The sequence below is a fragment of the Poromitra crassiceps genome (assembly GCF_964638095.1).
Source record: "Poromitra crassiceps genome assembly, chromosome: 16".
NCBI classification, from domain to species: domain Eukaryota; kingdom Metazoa; phylum Chordata; class Actinopteri; order Beryciformes; family Melamphaidae; genus Poromitra; species Poromitra crassiceps.
In genome coordinates this window covers 21,557,756-21,581,456 of record NC_139645.1, presented here as the reverse complement: position 1 = coordinate 21,581,456, position 23,701 = coordinate 21,557,756, and the positions used below count along the sequence as shown (strand labels likewise).

The following is a 23,701-nucleotide window of genomic DNA, read 5'->3' as shown; positions in this document are numbered from 1 at the left end:
CTAGTTAACCCTACTTTAGGACATGAAAATAGCATGACAACTGCTAAGGATTATCCAGTTTAAGCCTCCCCAATAAGCCAATGTTCATGTATCCCATGCAGATACAATGATATATACAATTTGACAGTAGGTCTGGTCCCACACTGTGCCACAGCAACACAAATGTGTGCATTAATAAGAATTTTGAAAGTAACACAAAAGGTACTCTCCCTCATAACTAATTACTTTTATTATGCAGTAATTTAATTACTTTTTGAGAGAAGTAACTACTAATTTTCAGTAACTTGCTCACCACTGGTTAATATATTGTGGATGTATTCACCATCTCGTTTGTTCTCCTTTACTGGCTCGTCTAATAGTGTAGAGACACACTTTGAGGAAGGGGAGAAAGAAGGCACAACATGTTCATAAAGAGGACTCACACTAACGTTGAGTTCACGGTAAGTTCTTTAGTCTACTGAGCGAGAACCCAAGTTCAACCTCTTGACCTCCCCGACTGACCATCCCTCTGGAAAAACGACCCCGACAAGGATGGAATGTAAACATGGATGAAGAAAAGTCCATACCACGGCGATGAGACGCCACAGAGCCATGATGAAAATCAACAACAATATTTCTCTGTCAAAAAAGTGTCAAGTTTATTGTCTTACTTCATCATTAGAAGCAAGGTAGTGCTGTGCTGGTATGAAAGGGAGAGGGAATGAAAAGTGTAGTCCAATGGAAATTGTGAAGGTTGGATACAGCAAAAACACATTATCACATCAAAAGTCTATAAACAGCACAGGACATGCCTAGACAGTCAACTTTGATCTAGACATAAGGGTTCACCGCAAGCCAAATAAAAACTGCTTTAAGCAGGAGATACAGCATATTTCTACCTCGGCTTATACGTCAGCACCAAAGGACAGAGCCACCGCGTCAGTCTGGTTAGCATATTTATGAACCTCTCATAACTTCTAGAGAGTATTTCACACCTGTCTAGACAGATGTTATGTCAGAAATAAAGTGAACCGATTTGAGAACTGAGTTTACCGTTGTACATAGATTACAAAATGAGTTAAGTATTGTCAGTATAGAGCCAATGACAATGATTGGTCCCTTCTTAAGCCACTAGCAGTGTTGGGGGTCGTTACTCAAAAAAGTAATAGATTACACATTACACATTACTTTAAAATAAGGTAATGCCTTACTTTACTTAATTACTCTCTGGCAAAAGTAATCCACCACACTACTCGTTACATTACTTTTGCGTTACTCCGCAGCATCGCCTCAGATGTGAAGTATTGTGGATATCCGCCCCCCCCCCATCTGCATCGAACTCCAATGAAAGTTGGAGCTACAATGGATTCGCAGGAGGGACGGCCGCCTCTGATTGGCCTGAAACAACCATTCATCACCCCTCCTGCCTAAATCTAACCAATCATCACTCCTCCCCGTCCCTCCAGCCCATCCATTCTAGCAGTTAATAGCTTTTAACAGTCAGCTGTTGTGTCACGCAAAAATGCATGAAAAAGCACCGATTAAATCCCGATCCTGCTGATAATTGAAGAACTTATGTAACGCAAGTAATGGCAGTGTTTGATTTAGTAACCGTAATGTGATTACTGGATTTATGAACCGTAGTACTTTACACTACTCATTACAGACAAATGTAATGGGTAATGTGATTACAGTAATGCATTACTTTGTAATGCGTTACCAACACTGGCCACTAGCTTGATAAAGCTACATAATGGGAATGTTCCACCTCCTTAATAAAACTCTGTTACCTGAGCCTTGCTTGGGCTGGTTTGATTTGTGCTCAGTCAAACCAGTTTCAATGTACTATAGTGATCACAATGTGTTTAACAAGGTGGATAAACATGGAAATGTCCTCTGACAATCAGACAGTCAGAGTACTGTACACATGTATGCATGTACAATAGCCTATACACACATACATACAGTATAAACAAATAGTGTATCATAGATTGTATAAAAATGTTATCAATACGCTATTTTCGTCTATGCGTCTATTGATAATTTTCTCCCCATCGATACAAAGCGTGCACGAGTGCACACACGCACACCTCACATTAAGCCTGCTATCCCTCCACCTTCCGTAAATGGTAAATAGACTGTATTTATATAGCGCTTTTATCCAAAGTGCTTTACAATGTGCCTACATTCACCCATTCACACCCCGAAGGCGGCAAGCTGCCACGCAGGGTGCTGACACAGCCATCGGGAGCAATTTGGGGTTCAGTGTCTTGCCCAAGGACACTTCGACATGCGGACTGGAGGAGCCGGGGATCGAAGCACCGACCTTTTTCACCCGCTCTCCCTCCTGAGCCACTACTTATCATTAACTTTCCCTGCAGCATCCTTCCTTCCCTCTTCTTTCCTCTGCCTAAAACAGTGAAGCTTCAGTGAAGCTTCTCCAACTGGTCACGGGAGGGGAGGAAAAAACAAATTTATTATCATGTATTTTTTTTCTCCAAAATTTCTCTAATTGTTTGCTTTTTTCTTGTGAAAAGCTGAGTCTGAAAGGGGAAAACCATTTGTTGGTTGAACTGTTCACCACTCTGTGGCGGAGGGTCGCGACTCGTCACGTACGCGCCGCATCAATTAAGGAGTAAGGAGTCACCGACGAGCCGAAAAGTTTGAGGAGCGCTGGTCTAAACCAGGCCGGGGAGCAGGCGGTAAGGCAGGGCTGGTCTAAAACAGGCCGGGGAGCAGGCGGTAAGGCAGGGCTGGTCTAAAACAGGCCGGGGAGCAGGCGGTAAGGCACGGCGTCGGTGTAGCGCTTCCAGTCCTTGCCGTACTTGCTGCTGCAGCGGTGCTCGTCGCGCACGCAGCGGTGCACGAGCAGGATGGTCATGTAGACGATGTAGAAGTAGGGCAGCAGGTGGCCGAAGCCGCAGGCGGCGCAGTACGCCAGCGCCCCCATCAGGTCGCCCGTGTAGTTGAAGTGACGCGCCACGCCCCAGAAGCCCGAGGTGAGCAGCTTGCTGCGGTGGACGCCGCCGTCCGCCGAGCGGTACGAGCACTCGATGTACTCGGGCTCGCGGCCCCAGATGCTGCACGAGCCGTCAGTGCGGCGGAACAGGTCCTTCTGGTGGTTGGTGGAGCGGAAGATGTAATACCCCACCAGGCCCAGCGTCAGGACCGCCAGGGCGTGCGGGGTGGAGAGCTGGACCGGGTGGTAGACCAGATACAGACCCTAGAGAGAGAGAGAGAGAGATTTAGGCCATGTTCAGACTAGGAGGCCAAATCTGATTTGTGAACTTTAATGACCTATTCATGATTCTATCCAGATTGGTTTTATGAGTCTGGACACTCCAAGTCTGATTTGTGTCACTTGTCCCAAACCATATATGGAGGTAGATTCCAATCTGCTTTCGACTGATGTGACTTCAGTGTGGACGTGCTGATCACCTTAATCAGATTTGAGTGTCTTTTGCAGGGGGCGGGGACTTGAAGAGCAGAGAGCAGACATGCAAACACTGCCAGAAACATTGTATGTTGGCTCATTGTATCTGGACCCACAGATCCGACTTGAACACTTGCCCAAATCAGATTTGTGGCAGTGCGGACACACTCCCAAATCAGATTTGGGAAACCAATCAAGATAATGATGATTAATGACTTTAGCAGCAAATGGGATTTGCCTGTAATGAACATGGCCTTAGATAAATTTAGTACTGCTAATTGGATGCATTCATCATTTGAATGCATCTGGGGGACTGTTCTATTTGTAAAGAATCACTCTAGCCTCATCCTAAGGTTGTCAAAACTATCGATAGTTTTGCTAAGTATCGATACTAAAGATTTGAGACGGATACAATACTCATTTGCAAATTGCAACAGTATCGATACCAGGAGTGCTTTCCTTCCCTGTTATCTGTTGCTTCAACAAGCTCAAAGTGTTCTGATAGGCTGATGGTGACGACACAGTCTCCCCAGCCCAGGTGTTTGTTACCTGCAGTGTGTAGAGGTAGGGCAGCCAGACTTAGGGGCACTTTACACGAGGACGGTTTCCTATGGTGACGGGGAATTATTTTATCGTTAGCGACTCCCTTTTAGACGGCGACGGCGAATTTGCGCTTAGGAAACGACACATTTTGAAACCACCCTCCAGAGTGAAATTCTTGGTAACGCTTCCTGCTGAGCGCTCCAGGTAATCACTTGAGACGGCTCATTTCAGGAACTCTGACGTGCCTTCACACGCAACACACGCGATTACGCCATAGCCGTGCGCGAGTTGGCGGCCATTTTCAAAATAAAATGTCAGTATGAATGAAGTTTGGCAACATTCAGAATTAAGCTACACTGCGGCCACCTTCAGTTACATGTTCATAACGTTACTGCTGCGAGGAGCCGATGGCTGTACCCGGTCGGCATTTAACGTTACAAAAGCACGTTGACAGTGTTTTCTCACTGCAGGTAGCCTAACTATATTAGGGTTTGACAGATAGCTAGTCCGACCGGTGTCAGCACACTCAGCGCTCCCGGTGCTCGTTAAAGATTTCCAATAAGCGTTATTCTGATAAACTGGTCACATATATGTTACGTTCTCACCCGACAAATATTAAAACTTTAAAACAGTTTGTTTGTTTTTTTTAGCTTGAAAACATCTTTTTGGCAAGTCTAAATGACTGCGGTAGGCGTACTCTACTTCCGTGTTTAAAACCGGAAGGACGATTACCTTGCCTTGTATGGGCAAAGAATAAGGTGATCACACTGCCACCTAGCGAACTGGCATGTACATTATGGCGTTTTAAAAATTCAACAGCGCTCATGTAAACAGGGAGAAGGTGTGAAGGAAAAGGTGTGAAGGAAACGCTATTGTGTTGTTTCTTCCAGAAACTATCCTCTTGTAAAGGGCCCCACAGTCTCCCCAGCCCAGGTGTTTGTTACCTGCAGTGTGTAGAGGTAGAACAACCAGACACAGTCTCCCCAGCCCAGGTGTTTGTTACCTGCAGTGTGTAGAGGTAGAACAACCAGACACAGTCTCTCCAGCCCAGGTGTTTGTTACCTGCAGAGTGTAGAGGTAGAACAACCAGACACAGTCTCTCCAGCCCAGGTGTTTGTTACCTGCAGAGTGTAGAGGTAGAACAACCAGACACAGTCTCTCCAGCCCAGGTGTTTGTTACCTGCAGAGTGTAGAGGTAGAACAACCAGACACAGTCTCTCCAGCCCAGGTGTTTGTTACCTGCAGAGTGTAGAGGTAGAACAACCAGACACAGTCTCCCCAGCCCAGGTGTTTGTTACCTGCAGAGTGTAGAGGTAGAACAACCAGACACAGTCTCCCCAGCCCAGGTGTTTGTTACCTGCAGTGTGTAGAGGTAGAACAACCAGACACAGTCTCTCCAGCCCAGGTGTTTGTTACCTGCAGTGTGTAGAGGTAGAACAACCAGACACAGTCTCTCCAGCCCAGGTGTTTGTTACCTGCAGAGTGTAGAGGTAGAACAACCAGACACAGTCTCCCCAGCCCAGGTGTTTGTTACCTGCAGAGTGTAGAGGTAGAACAACCAGACACAGTCTCCCCAGCCCAGGTGTTTGTTACCTGCAGTGTGTAGAGGTAGAACAACCAGACACAGTCTCCCCAGCCCAGGTGTTTGTTACCTGCAGTGTGTAGAGGTAGAACAACCAGACACAGTCTCCCCAGCCCAGGTGTTTGTTACCTGCAGTGTGTAGAGGTAGAACAACCAGACACAGTCTCCCCAGCCCAGGTGTTTGTTACCTGCAGAGTGTAGAGGTAGAACAACCAGACACAGTCTCCCCAGCCCAGGTGTTTGTTACCTGCAGTGTGTAGAGGTAGAACAGCCAGACACAGTCTCTCCAGCCCAGGTGTTTGTTACCTGCAGTGTGTAGAGGTAGAACAACCAGACACAGTCTCTCCAGCCCAGGTGTTTGTTACCTGCAGTGTGTAGAGGTAGAACAGCCAGACACAGTCTCCCCAGCCCAGGTGTTTGTTACCTGCAGTGTGTAGAGGTAGAACAACCAGACACAGTCTCCCCAGCCCAGGTGTTTGTTACCTGCAGTGTGTAGAGGTAGAGCAGCCAGACACAGTCTCTCCAGCCCAGGTGTTTGTTACCTGCAGTGTGTAGAGGTAGAACAACCAGACACAGTCTCTCCAGCCCAGGTGTTTGTTACCTGCAGTGTGTAGAGGTAGAACAACCAGACACAGTCTCTCCAGCCCAGGTGTTTGTTACCTGCAGAGTGTAGAGGTAGAACAACCAGACACAGTCTCCCCAGCCCAGGTGTTTGTTACCTGCAGAGTGTAGAGGTAGAACAACCAGACACAGTCTCCCCAGCCCAGGTGTTTGTTACCTGCAGTGTGTAGAGGTAGAGCAGCCAGACACAGTCTCTCCAGCCCAGGTGTTTGTTACCTGCAGAGTGTAGAGGTAGAGCAGCCAGACACAGTCTCTCCAGCCCAGGTGTTTGTTACCTGCAGAGTGTAGAGGTAGAACAACCAGACACAGTCTCTCCAGCCCAGGTGTTTGTTACCTGCAGAATGTAGAGGTAGAACAACCAGACACAGTCTCCCCAGCCCAGGTGTTTGTTACCTGCAGAGTGTAGAGGTAGAACAACCAGACACAGTCTCCCCAGCCCAGGTGTTTGTTACCTGCAGAATGTAGAGGTAGAACAACCAGACACAGTCTCTCCAGCCCAGGTGTTTGTTACCTGCAGAATGTAGAGGTAGAACAACCAGACACAGTCTCTCCAGCCCAGGTGTTTGTTACCTGCAGTGTGTAGAGGTAGAACAACCAGACACAGTCTCTCCAGCCCAGGTGTTTGTTACCTGCAGTGTGTAGAGGTAGAACAACCAGACACAGTCTCTCCAGCCCAGGTGTTTGTTACCTGCAGTGTGTAGAGGTAGAACAACCAGACACAGTCTCTCCAGCCCAGGTGTTTGTTACCTGCAGAATGTAGAGGTAGAACAACCAGACACAGTCTCTCCAGCCCAGGTGTTTGTTACCTGCAGTGTGTAGAGGTAGAACAACCAGACACAGTCTCTCCAGCCCAGGTGTTTGTTACCTGCAGTGTGTAGAGGTAGAACAACCAGACACAGTCTCTCCAGCCCAGGTGTTTGTTACCTGCAGTGTGTAGAGGTAGAACAACCAGACACAGTCTCTCCAGCCCAGGTGTTTGTTACCTGCAGTGTGTAGAGGTAGAACAGCCAGACACAGTCTCCCCAGCCCAGGTGTTTGTTACCTGCAGTGTGTAGAGGTAGAACAACCAGACACAGTCTCTCCAGCCCAGGTGTTTGTTACCTGCAGTGTGTAGAGGTAGAACAACCAGACACAGTCTCCCCAGCCCAGGTGTTTGTTACCTGCAGTGTGTAGAGGTAGAACAACCAGACACAGTCTCTCCAGCCCAGGTGTTTGTTACCTGCAGTGTGTAGAGGTAGAACAACCAGACACAGTCTCTCCAGCCCAGGTGTTTGTTACCTGCAGTGTGTAGAGGTAGAACAACCAGACACAGTCTCTCCAGCCCAGGTGTTTGTTACCTGCAGTGTGTAGAGGTAGGGCAGCCAGACACAGTCTCCCCAGCCCAGGTACCAGCCGAAGTGGTCATGGCAGATATCGATGGTCTTCAGGTACCACGCCTCGTTCCAGAAGAAATCCAACACATAAATGGCCTACAAGAAAACACAATCAAAAACATGATTATCAAATGATTATTACTTTTACATGGCTCACTAAATTCAAGCACGGCATGTGGCCGAAACTGAACATCGCCCTACCTATGTATACAGATTCTTGAAGGGAGAACAGTTTGAAAGCACCATGTTCAACTCTTTCCTGCTTATAAAGATGGTTCAGTTTGAATTCTGTCATGAATTTACATTTTGGGCTCATGATTAGTACGCACATTATGGAGCAAAAGGTAGTACAGGTAGTACATTCTAAATGAGCGTGCAACACCTGTGACATCACTTGTTTCTGGACGTTCTGCTGGGCCTGACATGTATGTGTGATTTAATTTTTTGTTTCTTTTTGAAAATCCCATTGCTATACTGTATACGACTCCCATGCAGCTCCCACATATTAATACAATGATGCTCCTAATGTACCATTTGATTTATATTGGGAACTAGGGATATCCCAGGTGAGTGACATCACACCAGTTCTGTGCGTTCCGGGAAACCAGCCAGGGTTAGCTGAGCTCTAGCCAGGCTAGCCATTGTTAGCAATAACAGTTCAACGCATTACGTGGTATTTTGCACATACAAACACTGTAGCAACATGTCCACAGATCGAGGTTAGACAGTGCTGTGTGTATGACTGATTTTAATGAGACACAAAAACGACCGAAGTGCTAATAAACAGTATTTACTACAACTTTCACTACTGTTTCACTACTGCCATCTTGGAGTTTGAGGTCGGGGCTGGTGAGGCTCTGCTGAGATCGGCGGAGGAAATCCGAGGGCAGGTGACGTCACAGGGGGGCGTGGTGTTTCTGACCTTTGAACTAGGGATGATAATGATTAACCGGTAGTCGGTTAACTGCCGTTAAGAATGTAACCGATTAAAATGAATTAACTGTTTTGACCGACATTGTATAATATAGGTAGATCCATGGTTGTATGTATCACCTCAATGTCCAGAGCGTACACTGTGTTATTCCACCAGTCCAGCAGAGGGCATAGGCTACCTCACCCAAACAATAGAAGGAGCGGTCACGTGAGGAAGTAGTCACATGATCGGTGGACTGAGATTCAGGAAACAAACGTTTCATTCATGTTTTGTTTTTTTACAACGTTAATGATTAACCGATCGTTAAGGTCCGCAACTAACAGTTAAGGAAAATGCATGAAATTCCCATCCCTACTTTGAACCGTGAAATCCCCTAGTTCCCAGTCCAAAAGGAATGCCCCATTAACCCTTCCCCCTCCTTACCTGCAGAAGGTTGACCAGCATCATGGAGTTGGTGACGTGGCCGTACAGCTGCTGCTGCTTGGCCATGTAGGACAGGTTGATGAGGGTCCAGGCCACGATGCCCGGCCGGCCGTTGAAGAACAGCTTGAAGTCGAACCACCGGCCGATCCGCGGGTTGAACTCAATGCCCATCATGTAGTTGTAGAAGATGTTCCCCGTGAACTTGCTGTGGAACCACACACACATGGAAACAAAGGCTGTTTAAGATATATTATGAAACAGACATAAACCTACATAAAGAAAGGATATTGCAGGGCGGGGGGATTCCCAGTGTTTATGCGAGACAACATTTTAATTACATGTTTAAATTTCAATGTAGACTACATCTGAAATATTTTTTTTCAGAAAGCAATTCTCCACTCCACTCCATGAGAAAGCCTTCAACACTTTATTCTGGTGATAGGGTTAGAAAATGCGGGCTTGCGATGTGCCAAAAAGTGATCCGTTTGCAATGTACCAAAAAGTGGCCTGACAAATAGTTGTCGCGGCAACGTCAAATGCAATTTCACAGCCAGTTGACAAGAGGCATTTAAGGCAAACCCCTCGCTGCTGACTAATACCTGGAACAAGCGTAACCATCCCATCGGCTTCTCGTGCAATGGAAACGTTGTTCACTGTTCCAGTAAATAGGATGAACCTTGGATACGAGCTGGTGTGGTGCAGGGAAGCTAGTCTGCTCAGCTCATAGAAGCTGAGGTAGCGAGTTGAATAACGTTACTGTGCTGTTTGATGAAACAGCTGTGCAGGTTGGATAGCAGATGAATTTACAACATGTGATTAGACTTGAGCCGAACTACGTGTGTGTTACACCTGCCGGCCAATCGGAAAAGAGTATTCACCCAGACCATGGTATAAATACCATCATATCACGCGGGGAAAGAGTTAAGTGTATCTGAGGGTGGATTTTTAATCACATGTATTTAAGCACGTCTCATCCTGTCATGTGTGTATCAGGACTCACCAGTCCTCTGCGTTTGTGGGAAACAAGTAGGCCTTGATGAAGGCAAAGGTGGACACGGCGTAGCCCAGGATGTTGGTGCACCACAGCAGGGGGATCCAGTGGTCAACGATGATGGTGGGAGAAAACCAGTGGAAGTAGTGGGCGTTGGCGAACCACAGGGCGTGGCTGATCAGCCAGCACTGCAGCCCGTTCACCTCATACTTGTTAATCAGGCCTGAAGCGAAACGACAACATTTGAAGGAGAGACGAGAGTAACACCGGATCGTCTCCTTCGGAGTGTCTCAATAACGCAAATGCTGTAATGTGTGTTACTCACCAGCAGGAGTCCGTGCGCCGTCCTGCACGCCGCCGACATAGCCAGGAAGGAAGTGGTGGGTGATATCAGGAACACACATGTACAGGAAGACCTAAGGGACAAACAGAACCAATTTCTATTTCATCAGCCCGAGATCCCGATCTGTAAAGGGATGAAGATCCCCCCACCCCTGCACTTGGCCAATTCCCCCTGCTGTCTCGGTCGTTGCTCCACCCCCTCTGCCGTTCTGGGGAGAGTTTTAGACTAGCACATGCTTCCTCCGATACATGTGCAATCACCAGCCGCTTCTTTTTACCTGACAACTGGAGGGAATAGTGACACGCTATTCCCTCCAGTTCCCCTCCCCCCAGAACAGGCACCCCAACTGACCAGAGGAGCCGCTATAGTGCAGCGCCCAGGACACATACCTTTAATCCGGCTTCCCACCCGCAGACACGGCCAATTGTGCCTGTATGGACGCCCGAGAATGGGGAATTTGTGCAAGTTGTCCCCTCCTCATTGTCACTACTTTTCACTATTAAGTGGTGGTGACTTTTCTCTCCTCTCTTACCTGAAAGGCCACCCAGGCGGCGTATATCTTGGCAGCGGTCCAGGTGAATGAGGGTGCCCTGGCCCAGATGGAGAGCAGGGTGGTCTCTCCTTGGTACAGGTCCAACAGAGGTCGAGTGACGGAGCACTGGTACTGGTCACAGGCCATCACAAAGTAGAAGACGATGAAGGGAGCGAAGCAGAGCAGGCCGATCACACTGGACAACGAGAACCAGTCCACCTCCCTGAGGATGAAGAGGGTATGTTGTTATAAGACCGACTGAACGTGTGATCTGGAAAATGCTGTGAATATTGAGGTCATTTTGGGCCATGTGATTTCCGCAAAATGAAAACAAAAAACAAAACATGGAATCATAGAATTTACTAATACAAATTGAATCAACTGTAAAACATGGAATATTGCAGAATTGTCCATAATTTGGCTGAAATTGATCAAAGTAGGCCTAATTATCAAAAACCAAAGTAGACCTAATTATTGTAGTAACATAAATGATTTCATAATTATTTATTAATTATAATTATAAAATAGGCCTAGAGAAATTTCACCTCACAACTTGATTCTCACTTTGAGAAACATGTCAAAGAGGCTGTCTGAGAGAGTGACGGCATCCAATAAATAAATAAAACGAAAGAATATTATATATATATATATGATTTTTGATCAGGGGAAAACCGTTTGCAGTTTTGTGATTCTGTCCAATATCACTAGAAAGGACAACGAATGAATTTGTGCATCTGATTCTGGCAACAAGCCATCAACTGACAAGATCAACAAAGCATAAATAAGCTTAGCGTCGCTGTACGAATGAGCCAGACACACACAGTGTTTCAGAGTCCATTTCCACACACTACCAGGATTTGGTAGTGACGAGTGAATTTAAGAATGAGAGTGTATGGTAACATTGGGGCAGAGCAGAGTGAAATACTGTGTGTAGCCTGCGGGTAACTGGAGTCACTCCACTCCTCCTATTTCAGGATGTCTGTAAATAATGCATATTTCTTGAAAGCTGAGACATTTCAATTCTAAAATTCTAAATAGATGGGTCAATTGTCAGCTTGGGATTTCTATTTTACAATTACTATTATAATGTTTGTTTCTAAAGGTGGATTTTGGGGAATAATATATAATCTGAATAGGTACTATTAATTAACTTTACTGCCCCTGCTTATCCAAAACTGCTGCAAGGAGCCATGACAACAATAGAGAGGCAAAGTGACCGCCTACTTCCTGCTTCCTCACTGTACCAGAGATTTTCATCCGCCATTTATTTTCCCATAGACATTTCGTAAAATAAGTATAAAAATAGTTTTACTCGTTCAAACCAAACGGTTCAGATATATTTAGAAACAGGAAAGATAGCATAACATTTCACTGGGAAAAACGTCAAAAAGAAAATGTGGGTTTGAAGAAAATATTTTTTCCATGTTGTTTTTTTAAGTTTTGGTCCGAGTTAAATATTCTATGGTCTCTCCCGATTATAGCGTTAGCTGAACCGTTTGGTTTGACGAAGTACAACTATTTTTATGAGCATTTTACGAAATGTCTATGGGAAAATAAATGGCGGATGAAAATCTCTGGTACAGTGCTGAAGCAGGAAGTGACGTTCCACTTTGCCTCTCTATTGCCACAATTTTGCGTCACTCCATCTGTGGCTGTACACAACCCAGGTAAGCCTGCCCCCGCGGTTTCCAAACGATGCACGTGGTCCTGGGCCGAACTTGCCCTCGCAAAGTCTGGAACCTGATGGGCTTGGGTTGAGTTTGCTATGTTTCTCACTCAGTTGGGTTTGGGCGTGCTCACCATGCTCTCCCCCACTGCGCAGTCTGTTCGCTCTCTGCAGATGCTTTGCCATTGGTACTGTGCTTGGTACGCCTCCTGGTGGCTTCCATGGTCACTGCACCATTCGTCTCTGTTGGAGGAACAGATGAGAAGGGATATGTTGACTGTCGGTGTGCGGCAAGACAATTGGTGGTAGTTTCACTTCTAGCACTAGCAGTCGGTATGTTTGAGACATTACTACAACACAGAATAACATTCAATGAATGTACTAAGAGTATTGGCATAGATCAATAATAGATAAACAAATAAATAAATTCTAAGCTCACATAATTGATACTGCCACTTCTCTTATTGCAAAGGTGTTCCTTTGTCAGCTGTCATGACAGATTCGTTAGGGGTTTAGTGTCATAACAGCTTCGTTAGGGGTTTAGTGTCATAACAGCTTCGTTAGGGGTTTAGTGTCATAACAGGTTCATTAGGGGGTTAGTGTCAAAACAGCTTCGTTAGGGGCTTAGTGTCATAAGAGGTTTGTTAGGGGTTTAGTGTCATAACAGGTTCATTAGGGGGTTAGTGTCAAAACAGCTTCGTTAGGGGCTTAGTGTCATAACAGGTTCATTAGGGGTTTAGTGTCAGGGGAAGCTTTATAAACAGGTAATGAGGTAAAGAGGGAAATCAAAGTGCATGTCTTTGGGGAAGTGAGATAACAAGCAGAGCCGTGTGGAGGCCAGCTTGATAAAGCTGTAGAGCTTTTACAACACATTTATGAGGCTATCCAGAGATACAGTGATACCAATGAAATCAATCTTTTTTTCCACTATTGTTGTTCCCCACATCTACTGATCGCACGAGCGCAGGCACACACACACGCACGCACACACAGATACACACACACGACACACACACACACACACACACACACACACACACACACACACACACACACACACACACACACGCACGCACACACACACACACAGATACACATACACACACACACACACACACACACACACACACACACACACACACACACACACACACACACACACACACACACACACACACACACCAGTCAGCTGGGACTTCTCTATTCACAGCCACACAAACAACAGTAGGTCTACTGGGTGAATGGTCAACTGAAACACTTTCAGTTCAGTCAAACACTCTGGATCAGATGGAACAAACTTAACATAATCTGAATCCTAGTTGCTTCAAAAAGTGAGCGGTTATTGATTTAAAATAGAGATTTTGATGAAGACCACCACAGCCTCCGACGGTAGAAGAAATAAGACCTCCAGTGTGTATTCCAATTGGGTGTCACGTGCCAAACAACTAGGTGGTTTTCCTCAAACGTATTTTAAATCAATAAGCGAAGTGTCAGAAGCACCTGAGGGCTCCACAGCCATCAGACTTACAACATCTCCACCAGTGGCAGGGCTCATGACCTTGGCTGCTGGACTCTGACATATGCATTACTGGACTCTGTGCAATACTCACTTATGTGGACTCAGTGCAATAATATTACTGGACTCTGTGCAGCAATCCGTCAAGAACTATGTGGTACTTTTTTCTGCACCTTTTTACTTGATCACCTTCATATTGTGTCTTGTCTCTAATCTATAGTTAATAACGTTACAGATTAGTAGCCTATATATCTATACAACCAATGCATCCATCCATCCATCCATCTATCTATCTATCTATCTATGCTGTCTGTCTGTCTGTCTGTCTGTCTGTCTGTACTCAAGTCCAAACGTATTCAACCTTTTCATGATTGTTCTTCTTCACCCATAGCATTGTAAGTAAGGGGGAGGAGACCAACAGGTTTTAGCTAAACAAAAACAAACACTCCATTGCGTGGCGTTGTCCTTTGAACTAGCTGGCTAGTTTGACATAGAATACTATTATATAGTCTGGCAAGAGAGACTAGATTGACAGTTTACATGTAATGAACGAACATTGCGTTATATCGTGCTGTTTGTGCTGAACGCTGCCCCTCATGTGACAGCCCGCCTTTTGAGCATACTAGCCTCAAACAGAGGGGAAATACCTGCATTGTATAAGCCAGTCATATACATTATAAGAATATATCATAACCGCATCATACATACATTATTCTAATAGCTCACTCACCGTTGCAACCGCTAAGCCAAGAGATGTCTTACAACTGGCCGTCGCGCTGTCTTCTGCCTCCCAGCTGCTGCTGCTCCTGACCGCTGGACTGGAGAGACACCGTATGACGCACTCCGCCCACAACGCGACTACGTGAAAACCTCAACCAATGGCGTAGAGGCGAGGGCGGGTCTGAGAACTGGCTCGGTCCTCTCATTGGTTAATGCGGACTGGAGCCACCAGCACCTGACGAGCTGGCCAAAGTCATGGCCCCTTCCGGTTTAAGTATACAAACCAAGAGATTTCATTCGCCATTCGTTCTTTTTTTGTGCCCATAGACATTTTAAGATGCTAAAAATAGTTTTTACTTGGTCAAACCAAGCGATTCAGTTATATTTAGAATCAGGTGTGTTTGTGTGTGTGTGTGTGTGTGTGTGTGTGTGTGTGTGTGTGTGTGTGTGTGTGTGTGTGTGTGTGTGTGTGTGTGTGTGTGTGTGTGTGTGTGTGTGTGTGCGCGTGTGCGTGTGTGTGTGTGTGTGGCTATTAGCCTTTTTCACCTCAGCCATTTTGTGTCTAAAATGCAGGAGGTAACACAGGTGCAAGCAAAACACCTATGGATTGAAAGTTGGAAACCCTCATTGATGTTTGCTTGCAGTTGCACCTGCGTTACTTCCTGCCTTTTAGACACACCATGGCTGCTGGTGTAGAAGGGCCACCAGGTCTCTCTCTTAATAACCTTTCCAATATACAAAACTTGCTGTAGCCTACACCTACCTGACCTCATCAAATGCAACATCATGGGCCCAAACCCACCAAAACTAAACTACTAACACAGTTATAATCAAAACATGGACTACACAAATATGTGCCACATCAGAATAACATTATTATATATTTATTCTGAAAGCTTCAAAGAAGAGCATTGCAGCAACCTAAAATACCTTGTGTGCTGCAATTTCTATCACAAACTTCTTGCAACCTCACATCACTAATTACAATAGCCTACTGTAGCCTACTTAGAAGGCATCTTTGACCAAATAAACACATTTAAGCTTATCATACATCAATGCAATATAATTCATTATTGTTATTCTCCAACACAGCCAGTCAGGTGTTAAGATTGACATCTTTCTACTCTAATCCAATGCTGGCCTCCTGTTCTTGCCTGTTGAGATGCACTTACATCAAGTAACCACTAGAGGGCAGTGCTCTGCCATGATACACAGCCACTTGCCTCCATTGAATGGTGATACAATTGTGTCACCCTACTTGTAACCTTATTGTCAATTCGTTATTTAAACAAGGTGTCCGGTTCTTGGAAGATGCTTGGCAGATCTGATAGGCTTACTTTTATTTTGAACATAATTCAGAATCCCATGGCATCATTCATGTCAGCTAGGAATAAGATGGATACTCCCACGCCTCACCTTTATGACATCACTGATGATGTCCCAATGTCTATGAGCTCACTAGCATAAGGTCTATGACATCATCAGTGCTTTATGCCATCACTGATGATGTCACAATGTCTATGACCTCATTAGCATAAAATTGGACGACTCTTCCACACATAACCCAGCCAATAAAGCCTCAACCTGCTGCAACAACATAGAGCATTGACCAAGCAAAGCCACCGAGTCCAATAACGTCCAGAAAATGGCCCAAGAGACGAACCAGAGCACGCGGCCCATGCTTTGTGCCACAGGCTGTGGTTTCTATGGCAACCTCAGAACCAATAGCATGTGTTCTGTTTGCTACAAGGAACACCTGACACGGCACCAGAGCAGCGACCCACTCAGCCCAAAGGGCTCAGCTGCAAGTCCTCCCTCAGAGGCTTTGGCCATCCAGAGACTAGAAGCCAGTCCAGCCAAGGCCGATGCCTCTCCTGCCTCTTCACCAGACATGTCTAAAAATGTTCAATGCTCTCTTGCTGTGAGAGACACGAGCATCTCCAGGCAGTACAAACCAGAACCCCTAGAGCCTGCTGCTGTAAGCCAACCTACCGCTTCTAGCCATGTAGCTTCTTCTAGCATCGAGGAGAACAAGGGTGACGCCCCAAAACCCAAGAAGAAGAGGTGCTTCATCTGTCGCAAGAGGGTGGGCCTTACAGGGTTCAACTGTTTCTGTGGCGACCTGTTCTGTGGCCTGCACCGCTACTCTGACAAGCACAACTGTCCCTACGACTACAGGGCCGAGGCTGCTGCCAAGATTCGCAAAGAGAACCCCGTGGTGGTGGCCGAAAAGATCCAGAAAATATAATTTAACAATGACAGCAGCAATGATAATGACAAGACCTTTGACGAAACAAGACTGGAGTTTGAGTGTGAACCTTTGAAATGAACAGCGGTCGATTTCCCAACCTGGAGAAGATAAAACAAAGAGGAGAAAAACGAAAAGATGTGTCTGAAGGAGATGCATGCATGCATACTTTTCTCCTTTTTAACGGCGTGGCCACTAGGGGCCGAGGCATCTATAAGAGGGTATGTACATGTATGTCCAGGCAATGCACACATTGTACCATCACGTTCAGGAACATACAAGAAACATACAATAGCAACCCATATGTCCTCAGATCCTCACGACACCACCGTGAATGGCCTGGTAGCCCACTACAACGCTGCCCTGTCCCTCAGCCTTGACTGTCTTGCCCCCCCGCCCCCTGGTTCACCTCCAAACTCTGCACCATGAACGCCAACGGCCATAGAGAGAGGCTCTTTAAAAGAACTGGCCTCACTTTCCACCTTGAGGCCTTCAAAGACCATGTGAGGTCCTAAAAAGACTCACTACTACTCTACTCTCATTGGCAACCAGCAAAACCACCCTAGGATGCTGTTCTTCACCATAAACTGGTGACTTCATCCCTTCATTGACTCCCACCCTTCAGGTTCCCCTGACCTCTGCTCCAAGTTCCTGGACCTCTTCCAGGCTAAAGTGGACTCTATCCACCTGCACCGTCCCATTTACAAAAACATCTCAACAACAAGACATCGCTCCCTCCACTGCACGCCTGCCTCGGTCCTCCTTCCCTGTGGATGCTCCCCATATTGCTAAGTTGGTCTTCAAGACCAAGGCCTCCACCTGTTCTCTGGATCCCATACCCACAGCCCTGGTCAAAGGCATGCCTCCCTACCCTTTGCCTGATCATGACAGACATGATCAACTGCTCCAAGGAATCTGGCCAAGTACCCTGCAGTTTCAAAATGGAAGATGCCAGGTCTGGATCTGGATGACTACCAGCCGATCTCCAACCTTCCTTTCCTCAGTAAAATCCTGCAAAGGCCAGTTGCCGCCCAACACCGCCAGCATCATGTCCAACCATGAGCTCTATGAACCTCTTCATTCTGGCTTCAGAGAACACCACAGCACTGAGATCGCCCTCTTCAAAATAACGACTTCTTCATTGTAGCGGCGTCCTGGTCTCCCACACTATCCTCCTCAACTGCTTATCCGATTACCGTGGCCTCACTGGTACAGCCCTCTCCTGATTCCAGTCATATCTTCCTGATACTTCCTGACGGACTGCCACCAGGTGGTGAGAGTGAACCACCACACCTCTTCCCCGCTGACACACCATCGTGAAGTTCACAGATGACACAGTGGTGGTGGGGCTGATCTCGAATGACGATGAGACGACCTACAGGAAAGAGGCGAGTGCCCTGGAACAATGGTGCTAGGCCAATCACCTGTGCCCAAACATCTCCAATGGAGCCCACCACCCCCCAGTCACCAGCGGTGGAGAGAGTGGACCACTTAAAGTACCTGGGAGTCAGCATCTACCAGGACCTGACATTGGCAAACCACATCTCCACAGTCATCAAAAAAGCCCCACAGTGCCTGTATGGCCTCAGGCAGCTAAAGAAGTTTGAAGTATAAGGTCACAAATCCTCAGACTTCTACAGAGGCACCATAAAAATGTCTTTCTTTTTCTTTTTTCTTTTTTCTTTTTCTGGCAACAAGAGGAACGGGGACATTTTAAATGTTGTCAAGGTATTTGGTAATACTACATTACAGATAGACAGACATTCCATGTAACCAATCAGATACCTAGAATAGGCAGCTAGGCTGGGACATGCTTTGACTGAGCCAGCATGGTTGGTTGTAATTTCACGGTGTAACTGCACAATGCTGAAATGTTGTCAGACGTAAAAACAAAACTCCTCGTTTCTGAGTACAAAAAAAGCTGTATCGGGCTGCGGGCAACAGTTCTATTTGACAAAGGTAACGGATTACTTATTTGAAAAAGTAACTAATAACTGATTACTTGAATCGCAAAACTATTGCGTTGCATTTTTCGTTACCTCAAAAAAGTAATCAGAGTACTCTGACATGTTACATTGTAACGCGTTACCCCAACACTGTACACAACACACACTCACACTCACAAGGCACAAAGCAAGGCAAGGCAAGGCAAGTTTATTTGTATAGCACATTTCATACACAGAAGCAATTGAAAGTGCTTTTCATAAAATAGTGTTACAAGGTAAAAAGATCACACTGCAAGATTATTAACATTATGCTTTTTACTTTGTGAGCAGCATAATTCTATTTTAGATTATGCATTATTGTGAGTGAATTCTGAATGTGTGCTTTTACCGATTCATCCTTCTGGTGATTCCCCCCTAATTCAATTGCAGATGTGATAGTTTTCAAACTTGAACCAATCTAAGTCACAGAATATCGTCTCTTGGTCCATATCTGACCTCAGTTCAGGACCTCGCTGCTGCTCGTGTGCTGGCGTACACGGTACATTATGACACAACGGGCCCTTCCTTACAGACTTCCATCACAGTCACACCAAGATAATTGGCACTATTGTGAATGAACTCTCTAAGTGTGTTTGATACCGATTTATTTATTAAGTTCCCTCTTTTTCCTAAATCTACTTTGGACCAATCTAAGTCACAGAATACTTTCTTTTGGTTATCTTACCTCAGCTCAAACCTCGCTGCTGCGGTCAGGTCACTGCTAAAAGATGTGATTGTTAGAAATTTGGTTCAAAGCCTCTGCCCGACTCTTGGTCCATCTTTCAGAACCTCATTGCCTCAGTGTGTTGGCTGGCGATACACGATGAAAAAAGTCTGTACCTGCAGACATCGAATTTAATTTAATTGAATTGAATTTAATTGAATTGAATATTCCAGCATTCATGATGTCACAAATCATGCTAATTGAAAATGCCCTTTTCAGTGAGCTCAGAGAAACGTTCCACTTTCAGCAGATGATTGTGGTACAGCCTTCTTGTGTCAAACGGCACAGACATCATTCTGTACAGAAAGGTTCAAACATCCAACTTTAAGGAGAAAAACTGATTTTTGACTTTACGGGGTCTTTAAAAAGTACAAATCCTCACAAGAATTACTCTTATAATTAATATTATTAATACTTGTACTTGATTACTTTCCACCTCTGTAGGTCACACATAAGAGGTAGTGGAAGTCTTGCTGCTCCTGCTGATCCCAGACACACTGCTGGATCTGCTGCTCTGGGCTCTGCTGCTCTGGGCTTTTCTGCTCTCTGTGCAAGCTGAAGACACGTCGCTCTGTTTGGCTGGAACAGCTGCATAGGCATCAGGCAGCTGGTAGGCAGGGACTTCATCTCTCTTTGAGCTGTAACGTTGAATATGAGAATCAGAATCACGTTTGTTGCCACAGTAGCTGATGAGATTGTCATCAAAGTGTACAAGGAATTTGAATTGATCTAAATATGCAGCAAAACGGTCACATCAAAAGGAAAAATATAGAAAGATAAAATCACAAAAGAAAATCAAAGTGCAGTCCAATACAATATACACATGAATTAGAACGACCTGAGTGATAAATAGGAATTGACAGTCCAAAAAATGCACGATGAAGTTAACTCATTGAGTGCCAGCCACTTTTGGAGAACGGACGCTCCCAGTGCCAGAGTTTCAGAGCGTTTTCAGTGATTTCTCCAGGCCCACAGAATATTGTGTGATATTACTATGTAAACACCGAACACGCACAAAGAACGATGAGACTCTATTGTATCAGCAGCAAAAAAAAGTTTATTGATATCATTTTCCGTTCTTTACTTATCAGCCGGAGAAGATCAAAAACAGAAAAAATTGGCGTTTCCATCTAGAAGCTGAGATATTGAGCCTTTTGTGAAATATAGCATTTCAAGCAAATCACTGACTCTGAAACTAATATTTTCTGACCTGAAACATCTGAACAGTAATTTCCTTCAATATAACAGCACCCCCACCCCCCCTCTACTGCAAACTCCTCCTCCGTGGGTGTGTCATGATGTTGCTGCTCGCTCTGAGTGCTGCTTGTGTCAGGCGAGTCTGCTGCCTGGATGGCGGCCGCTCGTCGGGGCAGTGTGGATCGGGCTCGCTCGTTTCTGGGGTTTCAGTTGTGAGCTGTGAAGCTGCGTCCGATTCTGGGCTTTCTGGGCTTTCTGCTGCCCTGCGTGCCCCACCCCCCTCCTTTTCCTCCTTGGGAGTGTCTCTGGGCTGCTGCGTTTGCTCTCGCTCTGCTTTTGCTCTGACTCTGCACTGAAAAGTGCGCTGCATCCCCCCGCTTTTTCACATCGTGTCACCGGCTCCCAGCTGAGAATAATGTAACTTTTCAGAAAGACGCTGCTGTCGCCAACTAAATCATATGGAGGGGCTATTGCAGCGGAGACAGAGGGGCTGTGGCAGCAGATTGACTGCTGTTCACAGGCACAGCTAACGTTGGCCCAATTCCAATCCGCCCCCTTACTGCCTCAAGCCCTTAGAGGCGCGTTCACGTGAAGGGAGTGAGGGCTTAGGGATGTCCCACAGTGAAATCACAAAGTGAATGAGGGCTCAGAGTGAGCCCTTTCTGCCCCCTTACCGTAAGGGAGCAGCTGTGGCCACTTACGGAAAGGGAATTGCCCACAATGCATAGCGTTGTGACGTATAAAACGGAGAAGGCTGCAAATATCTGTCAAAAAATAAAAGAACACACGCGCGAAAGGAACGCGGTGTTTGCGAGTGCGCTGGAATGCCTTAATTGACAATGAAACATTACATTAATAGGGATTTCAGATTAGACAAAAATATTATATCAGAGGAATGCAAGTAGTTATTTTACACAATCCTAGAATAATCATCGATCATTTCTATTACAATTGCAATCCACAACTTTTTTGATGAATGAGAAATAGTTTTACCGAATCTGTATTGTACAGTATTGACATTGTGTATAATGTTGGGTGACATGTCATTATTATGCTTATTTTTAATTATAATTACACATGTTGCAGTAGGCTACATTTATTTTTAAATGACCTGTTGTCCACTCTGTAGAGCCAGAGCCTGGATGAGAACAGACTCATCAGGGAGTCTATCCCTCAAACACTTTAGGCGTCTTGACAATAAACAATATATAGCGAGCCCCAAACCTGCCAGAGTCAACATCATCTTGTCAAGTGCAAAGGGCTCTGCTGTCCCAATCCTCCTATTTATCCAATGTGGATCCCTTCCACACTTGATGACTCAACCACTTTCAGATGGCGGCCATTAGAGGGACTGAGGGTTCAGGGCTTCAGTCTTTAGGGGCCGGATTGGAATTGGGCCGTTATGCTTCATGCATATCGATCGATGCGATTTCCGTTTCCTCATGACTTCTTCTCTCTTTTCTCCTGGCCTTTCTGTAATCTGGAGAGCACTGTCGCCACCTAATGAGTCCCTAAAATAGCTTTTACACATTCAACAGCCACCATACTTTCACAGGAGATGGATCTGGCTTTGATGCACGTCCCACCGTCAAAAAACGCAATTGACGACTTTAGTCGTCTTTGGCACTCAACGTTACTGAAGCAATTGACGACTAAAGTCATCATTGGCACTCAATGAGTTAAGAGAATAATATTAACCAAATGAATAGGGCCTATATTGTGTTTTGGGTGTTGTATTTTTCTGGGTAAATAATCTGGGATAAACCTATGAACACTGGGCGTCCAGGTAGTGTAGCGGTATATTCCCTGCCTACCAACAGGAGGGTCGCAGGTTTGCGCCCCGTGTTACCTCCGTCTTGGTCGGGCATCCATACAGGCACGAATGGTAGTGTCTGCGGGTGGAAAGCCGGATTAGGGATATGTGTCCTGGTCGCTGCACTATAGTGCCTCCACTGGTCGGTCGGGGCGCTTGTTCGGGGCGGAAGGGAACTGGTGGGAATAGCGTGATCCTCCAATGTATACTGCACGTCCTCCCCGCTGTCAGGTGAAAAGAAGCCGCTGGCAACTGTGCATGTGTCGGAGGAAGCATGGTACTAGTCTATGGCTCGCCCCAGATCGGCAGAGGGTGGAACAGTGACCGGGGCAGCAGGGGGAAATTGGCCAGGTACAATTAGGGAGAAAATGGGACGAAATCTGAAAAAATAAATAATAAATACATATTAAAATAATAATAATAATAAACTATGAACAGCAACAGATCACATGCAGTACCTTGACTGGCAACCTTCCTTCCCTGCAAAGCTGCTGTAAATAAGACCTCCTACAATAAGGAGGGTGGAGCCGCCCCAGCCAATGAACACACCAACGCCTATTTCAAACCTGAGGACAAATACAAAATATAGCCATTACATGAATGCATCATGTTTTCATGATAGAAACATATGACACACTTTGAAGCATGATGCTACAGCGTAGCGTACTTCACTCTCCATACATGTTACGTACTTCTGCGCTCTGAAGTTAGAGTCTTGGAAGTCTGCCCTGATTTTGTTTCCATAGTAGGAGAAAGCAATCATGGAACACAACCCTAAGGCGATAGGAACATAATATTTACTTTAACGGTCATTGTAAATTCAACATTGCAATGTGATTTTCTTTTTAAATGTATTACTATGCAACTTTTTAGGGCCCTTCAACTGTGAACATTTACATTTTTTCTTATTTTGTTTATGGCCAATTGTGTCTGTAGGAACGTCTGACCAAACCGGAAGCACCGCTGCCAGGAATTGAACCCAGGTCTCTGCGGCGGAGGGCCTCGACATTGCCCAGACGCCCCCCCCCACCGCACACACACACACACACACACACACACACACACACACACACACACA

General features: G+C 45.8%; 2 protein-coding genes and 1 pseudogene across 3 annotated transcripts in view; 1 reads left to right on the top strand and 2 right to left on the bottom strand.

Moving 5' to 3' along the window:
* Positions 1 to 674: 674 nt before the first annotated feature.
* On the bottom strand, positions 675 to 12,652 carry LOC310791217 (7-dehydrocholesterol reductase-like). The gene is made up of 7 exons (XM_083652894.1): positions 12,555 to 12,652; positions 10,755 to 10,977; positions 10,205 to 10,295; positions 9,889 to 10,102; positions 8,889 to 9,093; positions 7,496 to 7,627; positions 675 to 3,202 (listed from the first exon to the last, which is right to left on the bottom strand). The coding sequence occupies exons 1-7, from the start codon at positions 12,641 to 12,643 to the stop codon at positions 2,738 to 2,740; spliced, it is 1,419 nt and encodes a 472-aa protein (XP_083509020.1). The 5' UTR covers positions 12,644 to 12,652; the 3' UTR covers positions 675 to 2,737.
* A 3,649-nt stretch (positions 12,653 to 16,301) lies between these two features.
* On the top strand, positions 16,302 to 16,904 carry LOC310791215 (AN1-type zinc finger protein 5 pseudogene; annotated as a pseudogene). The gene has a single exon. The product of its transcript is annotated as an AN1-type zinc finger protein 5 pseudogene (transcript).
* Positions 16,905 to 20,058: 3,154 nt separating this feature from the next.
* Positions 20,059 to 23,701, bottom strand: part of LOC310791516 (claudin-10-like) — a gene marked incomplete at both ends in the record, with an annotated part of 4,582 nt that continues 939 nt past the window's right edge. Inside the window, 3 exons of the mRNA XM_083653191.1 lie at positions 20,059 to 20,251; positions 23,082 to 23,189; positions 23,316 to 23,397. Of these exons, the coding sequence (XP_083509317.1) occupies positions 20,059 to 20,251; positions 23,082 to 23,189; positions 23,316 to 23,397 (383 nt within the window). The remainder of the gene's footprint in view (positions 20,252 to 23,081; positions 23,190 to 23,315; positions 23,398 to 23,701) is intronic.